Source organism: Bactrocera dorsalis, chromosome 1, assembly GCF_023373825.1.
Source record: "Bactrocera dorsalis isolate Fly_Bdor chromosome 1, ASM2337382v1, whole genome shotgun sequence".
NCBI classification, from domain to species: Eukaryota; Metazoa; Arthropoda; class Insecta; order Diptera; family Tephritidae; genus Bactrocera; species Bactrocera dorsalis.
In genome coordinates this window covers 3,918,301-3,940,773 of record NC_064303.1, presented here as the reverse complement: position 1 = coordinate 3,940,773, position 22,473 = coordinate 3,918,301, and the positions used below count along the sequence as shown (strand labels likewise).

General features: G+C 37.1%; 1 protein-coding gene and 1 long non-coding RNA gene across 7 annotated transcripts in view; one reads left to right on the top strand and one right to left on the bottom strand.

Annotated features, from left to right (window-relative positions):
- LOC105232477 (protein sickie) overlaps window positions 1–22,473 on the top strand; it is a 396,183-nt gene that overhangs the window by 64,676 nt on the left and 309,034 nt on the right. For 3 of the 6 annotated variants that reach the window (XM_049446863.1, XM_049446861.1, XM_049446862.1), the window contains exon 2: window positions 16,322–19,771. The exons of the other annotated variants lie outside the window; for them this stretch is intronic. In XM_049446863.1, coding sequence (XP_049302820.1) covers window positions 16,922–19,771 — 2,850 coding nt within the window. In that variant the 5' untranslated portion in view covers window positions 16,322–16,921. The remainder of the gene's footprint in view (window positions 1–16,321; window positions 19,772–22,473) is intronic. 6 annotated transcript variants of the gene reach the window in all.
- Window positions 12,630–22,473, bottom strand: part of LOC125775851 (uncharacterized) — an 86,260-nt gene continuing 76,416 nt past the window's right edge. The window contains exons 2-3 of the long non-coding RNA XR_007421421.1: window positions 13,047–13,128; window positions 12,630–12,973 (exon numbers count right to left, since the gene is read on the bottom strand). This is a non-coding gene — a long non-coding RNA (uncharacterized LOC125775851). The remainder of the gene's footprint in view (window positions 12,974–13,046; window positions 13,129–22,473) is intronic.

Genomic DNA, 22,473 nt, shown 5'->3' with positions numbered 1-22,473 from the left:
TCCAGCAGAAATTCTTTTTCATCTTCTACCTCTTTATTGGCGTAGACAGGAAGAAGAAATTACTCTTTTAAAAAGCATTATAAGCCCTGCCAAAAGCTTGAGTGCTTTAACATAATTAAACATAATCACAAAACTTAATTATAACTCTCAGAAAAATCACCAAAAATATGAAAATGGCTCAATGCCTAGAAGTTTCTTGCATTAAGTAGTACAGAAAAAATGTTCCACGTATTTTAAAATTTTGATAAGAAAAAATTAAACTAAAAATAGTCAGGAAAATATAAAGAAATATGGCCGAAAGCCCTGAAAATATGCATAACCTGAAAATAAATTGAACGAAAAACATATTTGTTGCTCTCTAAACAGTTTATGCACATGTTTACTGAGCAAATCCAACGCCCGTAAACATGTAACGCGCTAAGACACCGCAGTGAAGTGATAATCAAGTGTTAATGGTAAATACCTACTTACCAAGTGTTATACCCACAAAAACAAAAACAAAAAAAATACTAAGAAGACACAACACACAGCGTCGCGTAGTTTAACAATATTTTAAAACGGTTTAATGTGGCAGACTGTATGCAGCACAACGCGATATAGTCAAAAAAGCGAAGTGCACGTGTGTGCACCTAAAATTATGCTACAAAAGTGGCAAAGGAGCAGCTTACAGCCAACTCTGTAGTGTCATTTTGTGTTGTCTGTGATTTTTTCATTTTATTTTTGGCTGCTCTATAAGAAAGCTGAAACCGTGCGATAAGCATGCAGAATACTAGTGTTCACACACATACACTTACATGCTCACATATATGAAAAACACAGGTCTTCCGCGACATTTGAGACTCGCAACACCTGCGCCGCCATAAAGTAGGCAAGTAAGAACTCAAATGTCTTCACCGCCCAAACGACGTAGTCGTGGCTTAAGCAGCCGAAAGCCGTAATCATAAGCTTTTAAGAAATATACTATATAAATCTGTGTGTGTGTGTGCCTTTGCAAACATAAAATTTTCGTGTGTCATACTTAAGTACATATATGCGACCGCTGCCATTTCCGTTTCCGCATTGTAGTCCATAGCGGCGCGTGTGTTTGTGCGCGTTACAATTCATATGCGTTTGTTGTTGTCGTCGCCATTGCCGTGTCTCATATGGCGGAATGCAGGCATAAAATACAATACAGTGAAACAATTGCCAGCGCAAAAAGTGCGCTCAAGTGTTTTCTACTTTCGAAAGTCATTCGTCTTTATGTGCTTTTACTGCCCGCCAATGTCAAGCCGCGTGTCTTCCCACCCAGACTCAGCCAGAAAGTGCAAGCAAAAGTGTTGTTTTTGTGTTATTTTTTTTCTGTGAAAAAGCGAAAGCTGCATTTGCAAACGAAATGGCGAAATAAATGTGTTGCTGCTTTGTGGTTTTGTTTATTTTATCTTTCTACCTTTTAGCCTTGCAGTGCCGTTATGCTTCGCTGTCAGCGCTAATGTGCGCTTAGTAGAAGCTACGTGCGTTCTGGGTCTCGTAAGGCTCTTTGTAAGCCATACGCCGTTTTTTACTGTCTTTTGTTATCCGTTTTCTTTGCCTTTTCTGCCTTTCTTTGCATTTTATGACGGTCGCTCTTGGCGCCTAGTGGTATGCAATGAATTTTATTTGCGGTTGGGTTATTACATATTACACGGCGGTGTTGCCAAATATGTAAGGGTATTGTTTTTGAAAAAAATATTTAGTTTGAAAGCTTAAATTCTATATAAAATGTAACAATATTTCAAATAATGGCAGAATAAAAACTGGAAATGATAATGGTAAAGCATACCTTTAGGTGCATATTAAAAAATATTTATGTAAAATTGTACTTGTTCAAATAAGTTGCTTAGTTTGTTTTTGCATATTATTAAGTTTCATAGTAAAAAATAGAAACTGTGAGATTAAGGCGCGATTGCTATATTCTTTGCTTAAATGTAGAGAGAATCGGTTGTAGGTTAGCAACTAGGTAAATTGTTTCTCGAAACTAGCTAGCTCATAAGAATTGCGAAAATTTTCGCTTTTTTCAAAAGCTTTTTTCAAAGTATTCTACCATTTCGACTCTAAAGAAATAGGGTTATTATATAAAGAGGGTTATTATTTTTAAGAGTGATCCGCCTTAACCATCCAGGAATATAATTATCCCAAACCGACTATAAGGAAAGGAATTGTAATAATTTTAGCTGTTTCGAATTTTTTTTTTTCAAAAAATTCTGTTCTTGGTTGTTGATACTTTGGTGAATTTATTACGAGTGAAGCAACCACTCAATGTTATTGTAAGAATGTTTACAGTAGCTTCTATTTTATTGAAACTAGAACATTATCAGTCTTTTTCTTGAAAATTTAGTTTGGAAATAAAGTAAATTCAGTAGAGGAACTGAACACCATTTCAGTTTATATGTAGAATCCCCAATCATTATTCTCTCAGATACCCTTAGATACTTATAGATTTATCCTATTAGCTCCTGTGTAATACCCAATCATTACAGAATTTGTAAAGTCAGTGAGTTTAAGCTCTTTAAAAATGCTATTAAATTTCAAATCGTCAATTTCTCAAAGAACAAGTCAACCCAGCCGAAATAAAATTTTATTTATTTTGGCAACAGTGACCAAACCAAATATTGAGCTACTAAAAATATCCCTTAAAAAAATATTATCTCAAATGAAGGACAATGCCACCAAAATCACAAAAACAAATAAATACGAGCAGCAAAAAGTACCAAAAACAAAATACCAACGCAAACAAAGTCTACAAAAAGCACGAGCGTCGAAAGGCAAACAGTCTGAGACAAGTGACAGTAAAATCTCATAATAAAAGATAATGTCTCGACCGGATTAATGTAGACGCACGGTCGGCGCTGTCGACTACTATGTAATTCCTAAAGGCCTCAATGCGCTACAGTTAGTCGAGCTGCCTACAAATGCTCCGTAGTAGTATACATGTAGGCGCTGATGCTAAACACATGTGGCAGCTCAATTATCCCTTTTTGCTTCATGCCCACAAATTCGACGACAGCCTACACACTCCTTTACATTTTCTGTACATTCATGCTTCAACACAACGCGCTCGGTTTGTCGTTTACGTGATCTTTGCTACTTATTACGTTTTAGTGGCACAAGCACCAAAGTGGCATTGTAATCGCGTCGCCACTCGGCATTGCTGTGCTTTTGTTTGTTTACGCTCGGAATATGCGAAATGTGTGCACATAAAATTGCGCCACAAAACGCTAAAACACCGGCGACAGCCGAAAAGTATACTATGTATTTTATATTTGGAGCGTGTGAAATGTGTAGGCGCCCGCAAATGTAACTGCCTTGGCTGCTTAACATTAAGAGTTGTAATAATAATAAAAATAATAAAGAGATTTCTTATTTGTGTACGCCACATTTATTTTCTATTTCCTCTTCGCTGCTTGCTGCTTGTGGTTTACTCGCTGGCAATTGCCACGTACCTACTTTTAGGCGCGCAAGTGTTGATTATTTGTTGTGTTGTGTTGTGCACGCGAAACTCGAGCCCAAAATAAGCAATGAAATGTGTGACTAGAATGTCTTGAAAATTTCGCAACCGCACGTCGTTGAAATTGCCAACATTTAGGCGTACACATAAACACCTACTTTAGTTTAGCATTAGTGTTGTTTTTTTGCCTTTGCGTGGTTTCCTTTACAAACAATGTAAGTAGTTATTTACGTACGCCACAAAACGTGTCTGGCAACTTTTAATTGTTTCACATCGAAATGTTTGCTGCCATTGTGGAAATCAAAGTGCGCTATTAGGCGTTGTAACTGCTGTTTCGTGTTTGAGGTGTTCTCGTGCAGGCTGCGTATGTTTTATATACAACTGTTATACAAATATTATGAAGTAGTTGCGTTTGTGAAGACAGCGCATATTTTATGGCATACTTTTTGGCACGCACGTATGTCAAATTTATTTCAAATCTCATTATTTTTGGCTAATTAAATTTCTGGAGCGCCATTAATCTTTTTAATGTATAAGCAAATAAATGGTGTGACAAAATATTTGTTTTGTAGAATTAAAAAAGAGAAAAAAATAAAAAAAATATTTTTTTGGTAACAGTCGCGGACACCGAAAGAAAAAATATGCTAGGGATTTAATTGTTATTTTATATAAAAAATAAAGTTAAAATAAATGTAAATTGATTTATATAATACTATTTTTAACTTATTAAATTACGAAAAATTTAGAATGAAGCAATAATTCGTTTGACGCCTAAAAGTATTTTATATAGAAATTAAATTTTTATGATCATAAAATACTCTTATAGCAAATATCTAAGTTTGGTAGTTATCTAAATTTTATTTACGCATCGGACCTAATTTTGTATTATTTTTTTTTAAAGCGCCTAAAAGCCCACATGTTTGAAAAATATATAAAATTTGTTAAAAGGTATGCAAGTTAAGATAAATGTAGGAGGTGTTTTCGATATTTTAGACAACTGGAAAAAGAAAAAATTACTGTATTTAAGTTAATTTTCAGAATTTCGGGCCAATATAGAAAATTATTTAAAGCATCCAATTATTATTCTACCATTTTGATAATAAAATATTATTATTATACTTTTAACAGAGTGTGATATATCGATCCGAAATTTTGCACGATCTGAAATTTTTCTCCCCAAGAAGCAGCCTTTCGTTTGACAGACCGCTATCTGCCGCCGATATCGGACCATTATCACATAAAGTTGCCATATAAACAGAACGACAAAAATCAAGTCCTTGTAAGGAAAAATATTTTATTTCACAAGATATCTTCACAAACTTCCTGAGATATTAATTTCCTAAGCATCTGTGAAAAATGTAAAAGAAATGGTTCAGATCAGATTGCTATAACATATAGCTGCCATACAAACTGAACGATCTACATATATAAAGTTCTTGTATGGAAAACTTTTTTTCTTTTCGAGACATCTTCATGAAATTTAGTACAGATTATTCTCCCAGGCAACGCTTCAATATCCTAAGAATTTGTTCTGATCGGATGACTATAGCTTATAGCTGCCATACCAATTGATCGATTAAAATGTAGTCATTGTATGGAAAACTTTTTTTATTTACAAGATAACTTCACGAAATTTGGTACAGACTTTTGTTTTAGACAAAGCTACAGGATCCGGAGAAATTTTTCTGATCAGATTGCTATAACATATAACTGCTATACACTCTGAACGACCAAAAATAAAGTTTTGTATGGGAAATAATTAAATTAGAAAAGACATGTTAACGAAATTTGGTATAAGTTATTACCCAAGGCAATACTACAAGCTTGTTCAGATCGGATCACTTTTGCTTATGGCTTCTATACAAGCTGTCCGACCAAAATTAAGATAGAGACCTTTTTTCAATGTTAGTGCTTTAAAAAATGAAGCTGTGAAGAATTATGTAAATCCAGTTCCTAATCTCACGTCCACTTGAATGCGTCTTTAAATTAATTTATTTAAAATATCTTTAATTTTATCTTCTTTTCTAATCGCATTATTTCAAGTAGCTTTTCAAATGTATATACCCCTAAAAGTTGGCTTTAAAAATCTAAACCCACAAAGCTATAAATTTCTAGTACATTTTATATCACTTCTAAAATGTAGCATTGCATATACGATTTCAACAGTACGGCATTTAAACGTAACTCAAAATAAATCCAATGACTTTGCAGCAGCTACAAACACAAATCCATTACTAAGTAAAAGCGCATAAAAGTCTGCATTGAAATTCAATTTATTTTGTTACAATACACAACGATAAAGCAAGATGTAATCGAGTGCAGAGCTGTTGCTGAAAAAAAGCAAAAAAATGTGGAGTAATGCAAACACAACTAACAATTAAATCGCAGCTATATATAGAAGCATACAAGCAGCCGCTGACCCACACACACTCAACCACGCACGCACGGAAGCGCCTCCACATATGCGCCAATACACTCAAAGCGCATGTGTGTGCACACAGCGCTCGCCTAACCTACACAAAACACTTCCGCAGCGGAAGTATGCACCCGCCCACGAAAAAGTGCCGCATTGAGGCGGCAGATACTGTGTAGCGGAAGCTCGCCTGTGTACGTAGAATCCAAAACAAATAAATAAACGCACAAATACAAACAAATGTCGGTGGCGTAGGGAGCGTTTGAAGAGGACGTCAACGATTGACTGTTTGTCACCCCACATATGTTTGTTTTATGTGTGTGTGCGTGTGTGTGTCTGTGCCCAGAGCATATGTGCGCTTATTTGTAGCGCAAAAAAAGTGCTGGGCCAAGCGGAAATTAAGCGCCACTCCTTGCCCTCTGCCTTTCAAACTCGGTTTGCGCAACAAAAGCGCAAAAAGAATTGCTAAACAAACACTTGAACATGAGTACATGAAATGGACGTAAACGCTCGCATTCCAGGCATTCGCATATTCTCATATCCGTCGCCATAAACGCATGTACCGGCTCACATCTCCGCATTGGCATGCGAAAACAAAGAAGGCTACACACAGATCGGTACAAATATGCTTCCTCTTCCTGCTTTAAGCCCCTATCATCTCTGTGTGCTTTGCGATTGAAGAATGAGGCTGCTTTCAATGTACCGTTAAATCGCTCGAAAAATGAAGTGAACACACAAAGAAGAAAGTGGATAATTTCGTTACACATTGTCATTTGACCCCATTCTCAGGCAGCAGCGCTCAGAGGGTGGGGTGACGGCTGTAAGAAAATCTCATTGCGTTGCTTTCTTACAGCGTGCTCTCAAGATATGTACAAAATTTTCTTTTCTGAATGTAATAAAATGGGTTAAACTGTTATCTAGATTAGTAGTTGATTGCTTGGAAAAAGGAGCGCGCCAACAACAAAGACAAAGTGTAGTTGGTCAAGTAAATATAGCGATGAAAGCGTGGATAGACAAATAAGAAGGCATAGAGAGTATATGGATTTCTATGCAAACATCATAATGGTGATTTAAAATTAATTCTTTTAAAACTTTCTCATAAATTTACTAGTACTACTTAAATTATCTATTCAAGAGGATCTTAAATGTAATGAAATGGTTAGTTTTTCAAAACTAAAGCATTTATGTAAAACAAATAGGTATTTTTAACGAACAATTAGGCAGTCTTTACACTAAAAAAAATTCTCACGCCGAATTCGCGGAATGCCAAGGATCAGAGAACAATTTGTGATTAGAGAGAGAGAGAGAGAGAGAGAGAGAGAGGGTGTGATTGTAAAGAGAATGTTATACCATTAACCGAATAATAATTAACAAAAGCATAATAATTGTAATAATTTTAGTTACTTCGCTACCCATATTTCGATACCACTGCTATCAACAAAAAATTTAAATAAATACAAATTTCACGTGTAAACAGTTAAGGAATACCATAATTAAATGTAGCATAACTCTAGGCCCATTTTTATATTTTAGCGAAGTCTCAAACAAATTCCATAAAATATCTGAGTTAAGAGAAAAATTTGTGATTAATAAATCCTGTAACAGTAAAAGAAAAAATATAATACTTTTTCCAGATTTTTTGGAATTAGAATATTTAATTTATCAGCTCACTTTTAATTTACCTTGATCCAGTGCTAACCATAGAAATCTTAACTATATGAAATGCTTTCATGTTAACAGTTAGACTATAGTTAAATCTAGCCTACTTTTGGGCATATTCAGAAACTTCAGGGAAGTCTCAAACCAAATGCATGAAAAAAGAATTTAGTACTTTTAACCGATAGCAGACAACAATATTCGTGGCATTGTTGAAGTACAATAAATAGTAGACCACTATATAAGTCTTCACTTATTATTATATAAAAATGAATAGATATAGATTTTTATAATTTCAATTTTTAAATTACTTGGCTTCGCATGTTTAGTTCTTGATCCACTACTTTCGACAAGCTTCCTAGATAAATATATACATATATTATTATACCATGCTTGCGTTTGATCAGTTAGAAGAGATCATAAATAAATGTAGTATACCTTTAGGCATATTTGTTTTACTTAAGCAAAGTCTCACACCTGCTCCGGTGAAATCAAATGTTTGGCAGTTTCTTTGAGAACTAAATATATAGTAAAAAACAATAATATTTACCAATATTATTTTATTAAAAATTATAAAATCTTAAGCTTAAAGACAGCATGTGCTTGATCAAAATACAATACAAGCGAATCGATCGATAATTTAAAATCAATATATATTCAACAAAATCAAAAAGAAGTAGGTCATAACTCTTTATGAAAATTCATACACATAATCATTTGAAGATCGGAGCTAAAAATGCCAAAGATAAATAATTTCTACATTTTTTCTACCATTTTATTTAAATTGTTTGACATTTCTCCCCCACCATAATTTATCATTTAAATTCGTTTAATTAAATAACACGACTTCAGTGCACCCAAATAATTTAAACGTGACAAAGGCAACTAAATTATAGTTATTCATATAATTCCACATCTATACACACACAAAAATGCAGCACGCCTGCAGCTATGCAACGAAATTGCGGCACTTTTTCTGCATCCCTCGCAAAAAAAAAAACAAAAAAGACGAAAAATGTACACATTGTCAACCTACACTGTGGAGGCCATTATAAATGCTACGCTAAGCTCATAACTCGCACCCAAATACACTTTCAGCACTACTGCTAAGCAATAAAGCCCAAAAGTATGCTAGAGTAATCGTAAAAAGTGCTTTCGCATATATTCGCCGAGTCATTTTGCTGGCATTGAAATACATTTTCGCTTGCAAATCTAACAAAATGCCATAATGCTTGCGCGGAGCGGGTGAAGTGTGGGAAACGTGGGACCATCGGAGTTTTGTAAGCAAAATGGTCCGGCTAAAATTATGAGCTCAACGCGTGCCCATATTCAGCCGTCATCCATTACCAGTTTTGTGCGTTTCTCCATTTGTGTGCGCTTCCATTTTAGGTTTTTGTGTTTTCTTTTCCGAAATCCTTCTTCTTTGTCGGCTTCCGCTCAGGCAGTGGGCAGTAAATTATGACTGAAAATATTTACTTTGCAATTTTTGTTTTTGTTTTGCCTTTGAAACGTTTCTTCGTTTTTTTTCTTTCATGCTTTCGGCATTTCACTCAATTCTCGACCAAGGACACTGACACTGCGTTTAACTGCCATGCGCTGGGGAAATTTTTGCTTGAAGGCTTGCACAAATTTGTCGACTTAGTTAATGGGTTTTGACGGGCCCGCTGCGCTGCAGTTCTACGTTATGGACACAATTATTTGCGAAGGCATTTGAGTAGAGTAAATTGAATATACAGGAAGTATACTGCAGCCTACATTTATGCTAGAAGTTTGATTTTGAACCGTAATTGTCTTTAAAGCCGAAAATTTTGTTGAAGACGATCATTTCATATATTTCTCTTGTAGCTTAAAGCTACTGTTGCTTGTTAGAGCGCTTTCAATTAGTACTAATAAACCAATAAGCACAATCAATGCTTATGCGCCATAAAGTATGCTTTTTACAACATTTGGTCTTAACACACAAAGCACAAAGGAGCAGCACACAAGTATCCTCCAGCAATTTCTCTACTGTTTCTTTCCCTTTGCCGCTTCATTTTAGTTCAATTCTCTTTTGCGCGCTGCTCGCAAATATTTACCTTCCTCTGCACACTCTCATACATTCAAAATCTAGGTCGCCTTTATAGCGCTGCTTGCTGGAGTGAATATGCGTGCGTTTACATATATCAGTCTGTGTGTGCTTCAATCTTTAAATAGAGTTGTAAAATCTTTAATATAATGTTGGCTCATATGTAATCTGCAGCTTTGGCTTGCAGCTTCAGCTCATTTAATGCGTTTCTGGTCCAATTGCATATTTTATGCGAATCACTGCCGAAATCCTTTATTATTATTTCATTTGGTTGGAGCTAAGTAGAGCTTCTGACCTCAGTGCTATATGCATAATTTAGCAGCAGCGGGCGTTTATTTACATTTTTTATGAGTGGCTTGGAGAGCCGTTAGGTTTATACGTAGGTTTTCGGCTTAGTGGTTATATAAATATGCGTGTATACTTATATATATGCGTGTTAAGCACACACATGATCAAAGAGTAACTTATAATATGCAAGTATAAGTTCATAATCAACCAGTTTTACTATGTTATATGAATATAGAGAGAGTTTGTTGCATATTTGAAGCATACATAAAGGCGTTAATTCAGAATATGAAATTTCTTTCTTAATTAATGAAAATATAGAAAAATATCGTTAGAAATGATTTAAATTAGCTAAATATGGAATGAGGTAAATTAGTTAATTAGTAATTTGGAAGAAGAATTGGCATCATAATTATATTCGTGTAGTTTATTTTTCAAAATTTTCATTTTTAAACAAGAAATACATGGGTAAATGTACTATTATGGGCAAATAATAATTTCAAATACTTAAAATATTTTTTAAAATCTATGTCGTCTTCCTCAAAGTAATCTCCCTTGACCCAGTACACTTGTGCGAATGTTTTTAACAATGCAATACTCTTCGCCATTAATATCGAAAAGTCGAAAATCATTGTTTTACTTACGTTAACGGGACGCTGTTTTTCGAAAAAAAGTGAGTGATTTTACCTTTCCTATGGTCCAAATGATCTTCCCAACTGGTTTTTACTGATGCTTCCTATATCTCGGTCTGTTAATGGTTCGGTTTCAAGCACTAATTTCTTATTTTATTGATGAAATAGAAATTTGATGGAACTTCTTTGTTGAATAGTTTCGCTCACCGTAAAAATCGCCAAATTCACTTTATGTACTCCAATAAGACAAGCATATACTAAACACTAATTATTATATCGATGAGACATGTGGCATAGATGTCACTAACAATCATACCAATCTAGGAAAGAATTATTTTAACGAATGTGTTTTCGCGCGAAATTTAAATTCAAAAGTCTTACTATTTATTGCCCACAGTAGCATTATTGAAAGCATTGCCCATCTGATGATTTAATATTTTTCTATCATTCTGGCGATTTGTGAAAAAGGACTCTGCAGATTTGGCGGCCAAGATTCAGCTAAGTCAAATTTTGTTACCCTGTTGTGATTTTAACCGCATCCCATTGAAAGTCTTCCATATCAACTGGATTAAATTCAGCAGGGCAAGGCTTGCATTATAAAACTGGTCTGACAAACTTTCCTCTTCGCTACTTTCCAAATAGTTATTGACCGGTCTTGCAAACATGAGACGTAGGGTTGTGATGATGGAAAATGATTGTCTCGTGTCTGGTGGCAAATTGTGTGCGTTTTCGGTTATCGCTTGATTCAATTTGAATAATTGTTGTCGGTAGTGCTCCTAATATCGGTTGTACCCTGTTTTAGAAGGGTATCTTTTGATAGCAGCAAATGTAGAGCATTACCATTGTATATTACTCGTATTTAAGAATAAGAAAGATTCTGTAATAACAATAGTTATCGCGTAATGTTTCCATTTCCTTATTTTCAATTTTTATTGGTCGTTCAGGACGTTATTCGTCTTCGAAGCCAAAAACAATACCTTTTAATCATACAAACTATTTTTTGACATACTTAGCTAGAGCAGATGCACCATAAACTTTTAGCACACTACGATAGTTTGCGGCCAAAGCTTTTTTCTATTAAAGTACTTGAGAACACCTCACCGCAAAAACCCTTTTCCATGTTCAAAGCTTCCAATGAATGGTGTATATTGAAAAGCATTTACGAGGCCTGTAGCTTTCCAGTGCATATGAGGAGTTTTGGAACACTGAAACAAAAACAAGTGATGGCTTCTAGGCACGAATATAGTTATACACCAACCACCTCACAGAAGCTAAGGCGCCAAGGGTTGTCCAATGAAAAGATAAGGAATGGTTTTACTAAAAATAATGTTGGGTGTTGTTGCTCAGCATATAATATTTAATTATTTACAAAATTATATTTTCAAATATCTTTGTCTTCATATTGTTAAAAATTTCTACAAAATTTAAATTTCTGCATGCTTTAAGGCGTAAAACAACTTGAACAAGCATTCTAGTGCATATTTCTCAAAAATCAGACAAGCGTATGCACATATTTATGCATAATTACACACACAGATACATGCTAACAGCTAAAAAAAAACTATAGCATAGTGGCACAGTTGTTGTGCTGGCGCTACTGGAGCACTTTCAGCGCTTTCATGTCACACTTAAAAGCAGTTCGAAGTTTCTGCTGCATTTCCTTTTTGCGCGCGTTGAATGGAGTTGAGCTGCTATCAGTTTTCGGTTGATGTGCAGCTGTGGTGGCAGCAAAAACAAATGGAAAGTGAGTAAATTTGCTGTGCTCCTTGCCACAAAAGTTCGGTAAGATTTTGACACAAAACCGCACAATGCATTTGCAGCGAGGCAAATAAAAGCGGCAAAAAGTGAAGCAAAAGTGTTAGGCAACAGCGGTGAAGAGAAGAGTTGAAACAACGGCGAAGAGCATTTATACATGCTATTGACAGTAGCTGCGCTGAATAGTTGAGACTTTGCTTCGAATGGTTAGTGTGTATGTTTATGTGTGTTTGTAGTTGCTGATGTTTATGGTGCATTGTTGGAAATGAGTCTACAATCTCGTAGTGTGCGCCCGTTTTCTGGCTAAAACTTTAGCAACTCTAAGTGCAAGTTTTAGAATCTTCATTAAGTGACGAGCTTTTTAATCTCTTTCACTTTTATGTGCTGCCACACTTATGCTCCGCTTTAAATTTGTTTACTTTGAGAAATGCGTTTTTCAACTATTTTACGGTTCTTTTTCATCATTTTTGCGGTGGTTTTATTTCGTGCTTCACTCTGTTCTCTAACTGTTTGCACAGCTTTTCACATGGTTGACCAATTGTATTTGTATTTGATGATTACAACTACTACTACTCTAATGTATGTTGACCGTTGCTGGTGAGCTTTCAATGTTGCACAGTGTAAATACCAAGGATTGTGACATTTGATGAGTGCTGCTCGTTGACTCCAAGCATTTGTCCCCCCGACTGCCTCTCACTTGCTGGCTGGCGATGAAAGTTGACACAAAGTATTGCATTGAAGCGAAGTAGTGTATTGCATTAGATCTAGTGTACTTACTACCTCATGGTTGAAGTTGTCATTGTTTTTGTGTTGGAAGTAGCATTTGTTCAGTTAACGGTGAAGTTGTGATGAGGAAATGCTGGAAAGAAATGTGTTTAAGTTGGAAATAAAAATAAATCACACAATTTTATAGCATACTTTAAGGCTTTTTAGTTATTTTTAGACCAGTTTCGTCTGAGAAGACGGTTATCTCTTAAATTCTTTAGTCCAATTCACGTTTTTATAAATTTTGGGGAGAAAGAAACATTGTCGAAGTTAATTAATTTCGTAAATGAGTGTTGAATTCATACTTTTCTCATATAAACAGTCAATCAATTTTGAGAACTTCTTTGTTAATATATTAATTAAACTCGGAATTGGTCAAATTTTCATTCATAACACAAAAATATTTGCCGTGCGCCATAAACTATAGTACGGTTATGGAAAATATAAGTTATATGAAATGTTTCCTGAAAATTTCATTGCAAAATACTAACTGCACTCGAAATCGCTCACATTTTTCATTCTAAATAGAAAAGTAATTATCCTGCGCCTAAAACTATTTTACAGTTTATGAAAAAATAAATATAATAAAACATAATTTGCAAATTATAGTACAAATATCCTATTTCTCTCGAAATAAATTATAACTTTCATTAGAAACAAAAAAAATAACATTATGCGCCTAAAACTATACAATATTTTATGAAACAGACAAAAGTTAATAAAATATATTCGGAGAATTTCAAAAACACTTATTTCAGTCGAAATTGTTTATAATTTTCGCTGGGCACAAAAAAATGTCATGCGCCTAAAACTATACTATGTTTTAGGGAACTGTATTAGTTTTTTTATATTTATGCATTCTTTTGAACATTTATCAGGACTTTCTACTTGTATGCATCCTCGTTTGAAACAAATTCAAGCTTAAAAAGGCACAACATTTTATTCTAGCAATTTAAACGCCTAAAGGTATGCTTATCACCATTTCAGCTCTTATTTACTCGCAATTTTTTCTCGTACTAAATTAAAAATCATCGCAATACCAACTTGTAATACACACTAACCTAATTTCCTAAGTAGTTAACTCACATAATTACAATAAGTCATTGCTGCGCCTAATTGTATGCCATTCTTCATATAAACTTCACCGCCCCAAAAACCGACAATCTTGCTGCTCGCAATTCAATTAAAAATTTACATTTTAATTACAAAAGTAACGCGAAATTACAACGGCCTCGAAGGTAATGACAAAAGTTCTGCTTTCACCGCTCAGCGGTCGCTTCGCTGTATATATTGCTCTCTCTCTTTCATTGCATATTACTTTGCCCATTTCGTTTTCGGCTTGCAGCTCATTTCATTGCCATTTAAATTCATCATGCGCCAACAATTATGCAACTTGTTGGAGTTTATTAGCGTTAAAAAGGAAGAAAAAACGAAACAGTGTGAATCAATTTGCTCAGTTGTCTTGCCACTTTAACTTTCTCGGGGAGGGCTGTTGCGCAATGTGGTTGACGAGTGGCTGAGAAATAGCAAATTTACAACTTATTGCTAGACTACATATTTCTAGGAGCTACCACATACAAGTACAATGCGAAGGGCTGGTTAGGCGGACAGCTAGCAGCGTTTCCTAGTCGCGCGTCTCTTTGACTGCCATTTCAGTTTACAATTAGACAATTAAAGCCATCAGCTGTACTGAGTTAATAGTTAGCACATTAAAGCTGGTTGTAAAGTAGTGCATGCATTTAGGCCTTATGTACCGGTAGGTCTGGTCTTTTGTGCCCTGTAAACTGGGCTTGAGTTAAATCTAAGTATAGCTTCTGTGATAATGGTTGTAATGTGCTATCTCACCGGACTGAATTTTTTGATTAATTGACTCCTTGGCCTGCCGATCACGCAGCAATCCAGGAGTATGTGCTCTGGCCTCTCTGCTCTTTAGTCATAAAAGCAACATTAATCCGAGGAAAAGTACCCTAATCGCCAACTTGCAGTGACCTGTATAAACTCTGTCTAAGCTGTCTTTTATCGTCTCTAGAAAAGGCGATTAGTTTCTTAGCCTGTTCTGCGTAGTACTCTCCCAGAAACATTCTTGTTTCTCGAACCCCAGGCACTTGTTGCCAGTGGTGTTTTTTACTGATCCTTTCCTGTTTGCGTAGTTCCAGTTCTAGGACTGGTTGCCGCAGCTTTTTTCACCAGCAGACTAGGTCATTTCCACTGATTCCTCTATGGCGAATGATCCATGTTAGTACGATATTGTTTGCAGTAATAACCCTTTCGTACTACCGAACCAATGCCAATGGCGTAGACCACATGAGTCCACTATATCAGCCCCAATTTTATCTGCCGTCTTCGATCCGTGTGTATTCCATTGTTTTGTGCTACTACGCAGCTATTCGTAAGCGTTGGACCTCTATCATTCAGTGACACTTTGACTCCCTTTTTGATGTAAATCCTCTTGGTAATGTCGTTTCTAGGAAGGAGTGAGCGCTTAATATTCTGTTCTGTTCTGCTATGGAGTGCAGTGAGATCCAGAATCACCTTAAGTGGAATCTACGTGCTTTTTCCACCTAAGTTGAGCACACATAATGATGAAAGTTTGGTGTTTGTTTTCTTCAGAACTAGCCCATACTTACCAGAATTGGTGGAAATTGTATATTGCTTGAATAAATATTCTAATAAGCTTCTAGGGGCTCCAAATTCGAAACCATGAAGATTTTGAAGATTTATTTTCCTCTTGATGGTTATAAAAACGGTTTTAACTGCGATTTCTTGCTTCGTAGAGAGCACTGGTGAAACCCTGACCTTATATTGATTAAAGGAAAGTTTAATTTTTCTCAAGGTTCGCCATTAAAAGCCAATCTTTCTTAAATATATTTTTTTCCGTTTAAAGAATTGGTTTTTGAATCAACAAATAATTTGAAGTGAAAAAAGCAACTACACAAAAAATAGGCAATAATTAACCAAGAGAAGACAAAAGCGAATGAAAGCCAGTAAAAGTTTCGACGAAAGCACAATAGCACTTTACTGTTACTTCAGTTGCCTAAAGGGTGAAAGCCTGTCAGCGATTGCCGAAAAAACCGTTGGCACTTCCATCTTCCATACGATTTTACGGTTTAATATATTTTTATTTTTTCGCTGTTTCAAAGCAAATACAATAAAAATCCATTAACTCTTACACTTTCTGCAACCGTTTGAGGGCAAAGAAAAAAGAAAAGCACGGCAAATCTAAGGGTGGAGGCACATAAGGATGAAGATTTATGAAACCATTAATTTCATTTTATTTAACAACACAGTTAGGCCAACAAAAAATACGCAGATAAATTAAAAACCAAAAGGCCAGAAAATAGTGAACAAAGTGAAAATGATAACGAAGGGAAAATATAAAGAAAGAAAGCACTGTAACTTATCGCACAGCACAAAAGCACTGACCGATTGTCTGCTTGGTCAGTTGAGCGTGAAAATGTGAAGAATTTGCATTGGTCAAAATGAAAGATTTCTGAAAAAAGTTTGCAGTGAGTGAAACCTGAAAGAATGTGAAACGGAATTGCGCTTGTGAAATCATATTAAAATTTTACGAATACCCAAGCTACATAAAGCAAAAAAATAAAATAAAAACAAGAAGTAGTGTTATAACAGCAATAATAACAGAAACGAGTTATGAAAACTCAAGCGGTGCGGTCTACATAGGCGCATACAACTGCAGCAAGCAACACTACAACACACAACAACAACATAATGTTACTCAAAAGCATGCAAGCACAGTTAACCCCCACCAAAACACACCTACCCACCCCACACCTCAAGAAAAAATCCACAAACAACTATTTTACACTAAATGCGATGCTCAGTGAGCTGCAGTGGACCCAATCTGCTTGTAATTACTGGCAACGAAAATGTCTAGCCAACACCGACGACCTCCATCTGCAACAACGCCACATGTGAACGATACGCAAAGTAACGGTACAGCGACTGAGCATAAAGCGAAAAGTGTTGATGATGATGAAACAGTATTAGTGGAAGTCACAGCGCCCGTCAGCAAGCATAGTACCCAGTGCACGGCTAGAGCCAATAAAACGCGAAGAGTTGGGGATAAAGTTTGTGACACGCCGCAGACGAGTGACCAACACGAAGTAAAGGATAACAATAACTGCCAAACGGGGCGGCGAAATACTGTTGGCAGCGGCAAGTCTGATAGCACAGTCGCCAGCGAAAATGCCGCCACGCTAGGTGTGAGTTTGAAAACATCAATCTACGACTGGGACTCGCCCAGCTCATGTACCGGCACAGTGAAGAGGCGGAACCGACGTCCACATACAGTAGCAAGCGCATCCCTACAGCTGCCACGAAGCTTGGGTCATGCGAAGGTACAACAGAATGCAGCTTCCGAAAACACCGCACTCTCAGTGAAAGCTTTGACGTCTAAAAAAGCTGCGGCGAACACTGAGCTGAAAACCACCGAAGACAACCAAGTAAATATTTGTGATAATAAACGAAACAATAATGCAATTAATGAAAGCCAGAAGTCTGTGGCGGAGGTGAGTAGAAAGTTGCGACGACGAACGATACACAACGGAGTAACGGTTCCACCGCCACCACAATGTATACATAAATCTGCAACGAAGTTACAAAGCAACATGCCGAAGTCACAACGTCAGGGTAAAGAAAAAACTAATAAGCTGCGACACAGCAAGTCCTTAGCCGGCGCAGATCGGAACGCAAATAATGCTACGAGTGCGTCTTCGCCCACTGGTGACTTCAGCGCCGATCATAATCCATTAACAGCGTCAATACACTCGCATAACAGCGCACCCGGCACAATACCGAAGTCTGCTGGCGCGTCCACATTGCACGCCTCGCAACCGCATATCAATCGTAATCTTTGCAACGACTCATTTACGCACACGCAGGATTTTCGCGATGATCCGAACGCCATACGTGACGCTAACTACATGGAATTGAACTTCTACAATGGTCGCTATACAGGCGCTGACTCGACACAATTTACTGAGCTCTTTTGTGACTTTCCCGTGAGCTATGAGTCGACGACGGTCATTACGAACTCACAGTTCGCGAAATGCGGTATGTCGGCACAGCACTCACCACAGCCACCGCCTTATCGTGAGCCACCACCACCGACGCCGCCACCGATCTCGCAAATGCCAACGCGCGATTCGCGCTACCTCGCAATGCAAACCTCTGCCGAGGGTGGTGTCTCACTGTCGGCACCAGCGACACCTTCGCGCGGTAAGGTTGTGCTCAGCAAGAAGGAACGCAAGGAGTTGAGCAAGTTGAATGCGCGTTTGGGTGTATATGATGGTAGCGAGCATGCGGGCGGGAGTGCGAGTGCGCAGTCAAGTCCCTATAAAGGTCGCGTGTCTGAGCTGAAGAATTGCTTGGCGCGTGGTTTATTTGCATCACTCAGTCGCGGTTCGCAGAAGTCGCTTGCAGCGAGTAGCGTGACGCAGGATGATGTCACATCCTCGTCGAATGAGGTCTCACCACCGCCACCGGCGCCACCTGATGCCAGCCCACCGAACTCGAATGCTTCGAATAATAATGATGCGGACTACAGTGAGAAATTGAAAAATTTGCCGGTGCGTCAGCGTAAGACACACGTGTCCCATATGGACAACTACTGTTTATTCGATCCCGTCGACTTTATCAATGAGAAAGCTATGCGTCAACGGACACATGAGCAGTTAGGTGGCCTGTTCGAGCCATCACCAGTACATGGTCTACGTGATCCGTTATTTAGTTCGCGTCAAAACTTGAATTTTAGTGAAGAAGAAATTGTGCCCGAGGTGATATACAATGAGGAACTGCCGGCGGAGGAAGACACGCTCGTTGTAGAGGTGACATTCGAGGAGGCGTGCGGCGGTGCAGCGAATACAGCGAATTTCGATCATCACAACTACTTTGTCATTGATCCTGATGACTTTGAAGAGGAACCCATAGCCGATATTGGCATACCAAATCCATATACTAATGAACAACTAGTACATGCTAATTTAGAGGCATTGGCGGTACAGACCGTTCCAAATACCGTCGAGCCCATGTTACGTGAGTCCGCCAGTTTTGAGCAGCTACTCGAAGTTCTCGATGCAGCGCCAAGCATGTCGAATAGCCAGGAATCAAAGGACACAAATACCACTGCCTCCACCACTACAACTACATCTACTGCCCTCGTAGAATCTTCCACCTCAACTAACTCAACGAGCTCGTCCACCTCAGCGACGTCTTCGCAAACGACGCTGCAACGCACAAAAAAGCGTTTAACGTTCCTAAATCTTTCACCGTTTCGCTCGTCGAAACATTCGTCTGCTAACGGCAGCACAGACAACGCGAATGATAAGCGCGGCAAGCGTTCCGCGGGCAATGACAATAAAATGAACAGCTCCTCTATTTCCGACGGTGCCGGTGTATTAAGCATCGAACAGCGTGCCGTCTCGGAGCTTGTCAGTTCAGAACATATGCTTCATTTGCAGCATATGTTGCTGGACGGTAAGGAACATTTACGCGCGCGTACAGTGCCAATCGAATCGAATTATGTCCTATTCAATCCGGGTCCAGTACCGAGTCGTAATGTGCCGTATAAAATACGTAAGCCGCGTCCACTGTCCTCGCACAGTGATGCGGATAGTGGCTTCTTGAGTCCCTGTTCGCCCGATGAACTGTCGGCTTTGAAATTTAATTCGGCGATTTTGGTGCTCCAACAATGCGATAGCGTACAGGGATACATTGAGGTGAGTAGTTTTGGCTATAATGTATTCAGACGTACTCGTAAGTTGATAAGTTAAGGTATTTTTAAGAGCTTGATATACATATATATTATATATTGTATATGAACGCAAGAGAGTATTCCTTTGTAAAAAGAGTACACTTTGAGGATGTAAGCACTTCGGAGATATGATTACATATATGTAATGGTCGAAAAAAATGTGTGGGTTTAAGTCTAACAGCTTATTTAGGAGATAGTTCTCTTCCTGCGATACATATGTTTTCAGAATAACTTTTTACGAAGTATTCTGGCATATTCCAGATGATGGAAAACCTGATTGATTCCTCTATTGTGACAATCCGATTCAATCAGTCGACGATTCCAATGAGTTCATATAAAAGCAAGGGTTAGAAAAATGATATTCGAGTGTGAAATCCATTAAAAAGCAGCATATCAAAGCGGACAGTTTAGCAGAAATATAGCTTTTAGTCAAAGTGTTTTTTTATCATTCGGAAAACAACGTCGTAATTTTTATTTTATTTTTTTCAATATTTCTTTATTTATTGGATCTACTTTTTTTTAAAGCCTAACAATAAGTTACTTAAAAACTTAAGTTCTCCGCTTATATTATTGATGTTATAATGTGGTATTTTTTACGGCTCACTAAAGCTATATCATCCACAAATGTTGATTATTAGCTCTTGAAAGATCTGCAGTATATAAAGGGTGATTTTTTAAGAGCTTGATAACTTTTTTTTAAAAAAAAACGCATAAAATCTCATCGGTTCTTTATTTGAAACGTTAGATTGGTTCATGACATTTACTTTTTGAAGATAATTTCATTTAAATGTTGACCGCGGCTGCGTCTTAGGTGGTCCATTCGGAAAGTCCAATTTTGGGCAACTTTTTCGAGCATTTCGGCCGGAATAGCCCGAATTTCTTCGGAAATGTTGTCTTCCAAAGCTGGAATAGTTGCTGGCTTATTTCTGTAGACTTTAGACTTGACGTAGCCCCACAAAAAATAGTCTAAAGGCGTTAAATCGCATGATCTTGGTGGCCAACTTACGGGTCCATTTCTTGAGATGAATTGTTGTCCGAAGTTTTCCCTCAAAATGGCCATAGAATCGCGAGCTGTGTGGCATGTAGCGCCATCTTGTTGAAACCACATGTCAACCAAGTTCAGTTCTTCCATTTTTGGCAACAAAAAGTTTGTTAGCATCGAACGATAGCGATCGCCATTCACCGTAACGTTGCGTCCAACAGCATCTTTGAAAAAATACGGTCCAATGATTCCACCAGCGTACAAACCACACCAAACAGTGCATTTTTCGGGATGCATGGGCAGTTCGTGAACGGCTTCTGGTTGCTCTTCACCCAAATGCGGCAATTTTGCTTATTTACGTAGCCATTCAACCAGAAATGAGCCTCATCGCTGAACAAAACACGCGCGCGAAACACATTTCGAACCGAACACTGATTTTGGTAATAAAATTCAATGATTTGCAAGCGTTGCTCGTTAGTAAGTCTATTCATGATGAAATGTCAAAGCATACTGAGCATCTTTCTCTTTGACACCATGTCTGAAATCCCACGTGATCTGTCAAATACTAATGCATGAAAATCCTAACCTCAAAAAAATCACCCGTTATTATGTATAGAGTTGGGTCTAAAACACTGCCCTGTGGTATACCAGCCTTTATATGTCTTTCATCGGATATAAAATCTCCTACTTTAACCATAAATTGTACATTTTTTAAATAAACCTCCAATATCTTATACATTTCTAAAGGCCTTCATCACACCTTATCAAACGCCTGAGCCATGTCTAAAAATATAACTGAACAGTACTCTCTGTGTTCAAATGCTTTTCCTATTTCTTTAGTAATTCTATGTACTTGCTCTATCCCGATTTAATGCGTTGACATTATATTATTTTCGTGAAGGAAAGAAGACATCTGTGATAGGAACTTCTATTCACCAGGTTTATCTATCAAGATAATATGCGACTTTTTCCACGAAATTGGATAGTGTACAAAACTAAGAATTGCATTGAAGAGCAAAGAGAGCACTTCTAAAGCAATATTTCTATTGATTGTTGTTGGCTCTCAAGTTAATTTTTTCGTTAATATTCCTGGTACATACTAAGTACATTCTTTTCTATTATTCTGCTTTAATAAGGATATACCAATGATGATATGTTTGGAGCATAATTCCTACATTTCATCTTGTTCTAAAATCTAATCAAATATTTTGCACCAATCTCTTAGATTATTGTTATACTATTTAGGACTTATTAAATCTTAAATCTTTGATCTTAAGCCTAAAAACTCCCCTAATGCGAAGATATTATTTCAGTAAAGTCTCTGCGAGCCGATTTGTTCTTTTGGGGTTTTATACCACCTAAACAAAAACAAGGATACAATGAAAAAGGTTTACAATTTATTGTCATCTGAAGAAGAGAATATAAAGATCATAAACATTTTCCTAACTCTATTCAGCCTTTAAAGAAGATTAGATTTACTTACACATGAAAATATACTCGAATATTGTATAATACTATATATTTCTCTTTCGAAAGCAGTTAATTAACCCACAACAATTCGCATTTATTTTAATGGCTTCGCCAACTGGCACACTCCTTTGTCATTTTTGTTGATGACAAAACGCAAATCCCAATGCGGTTCTAAATTCGAAAATACAACAAACATAATGTGGAATCATATTTTT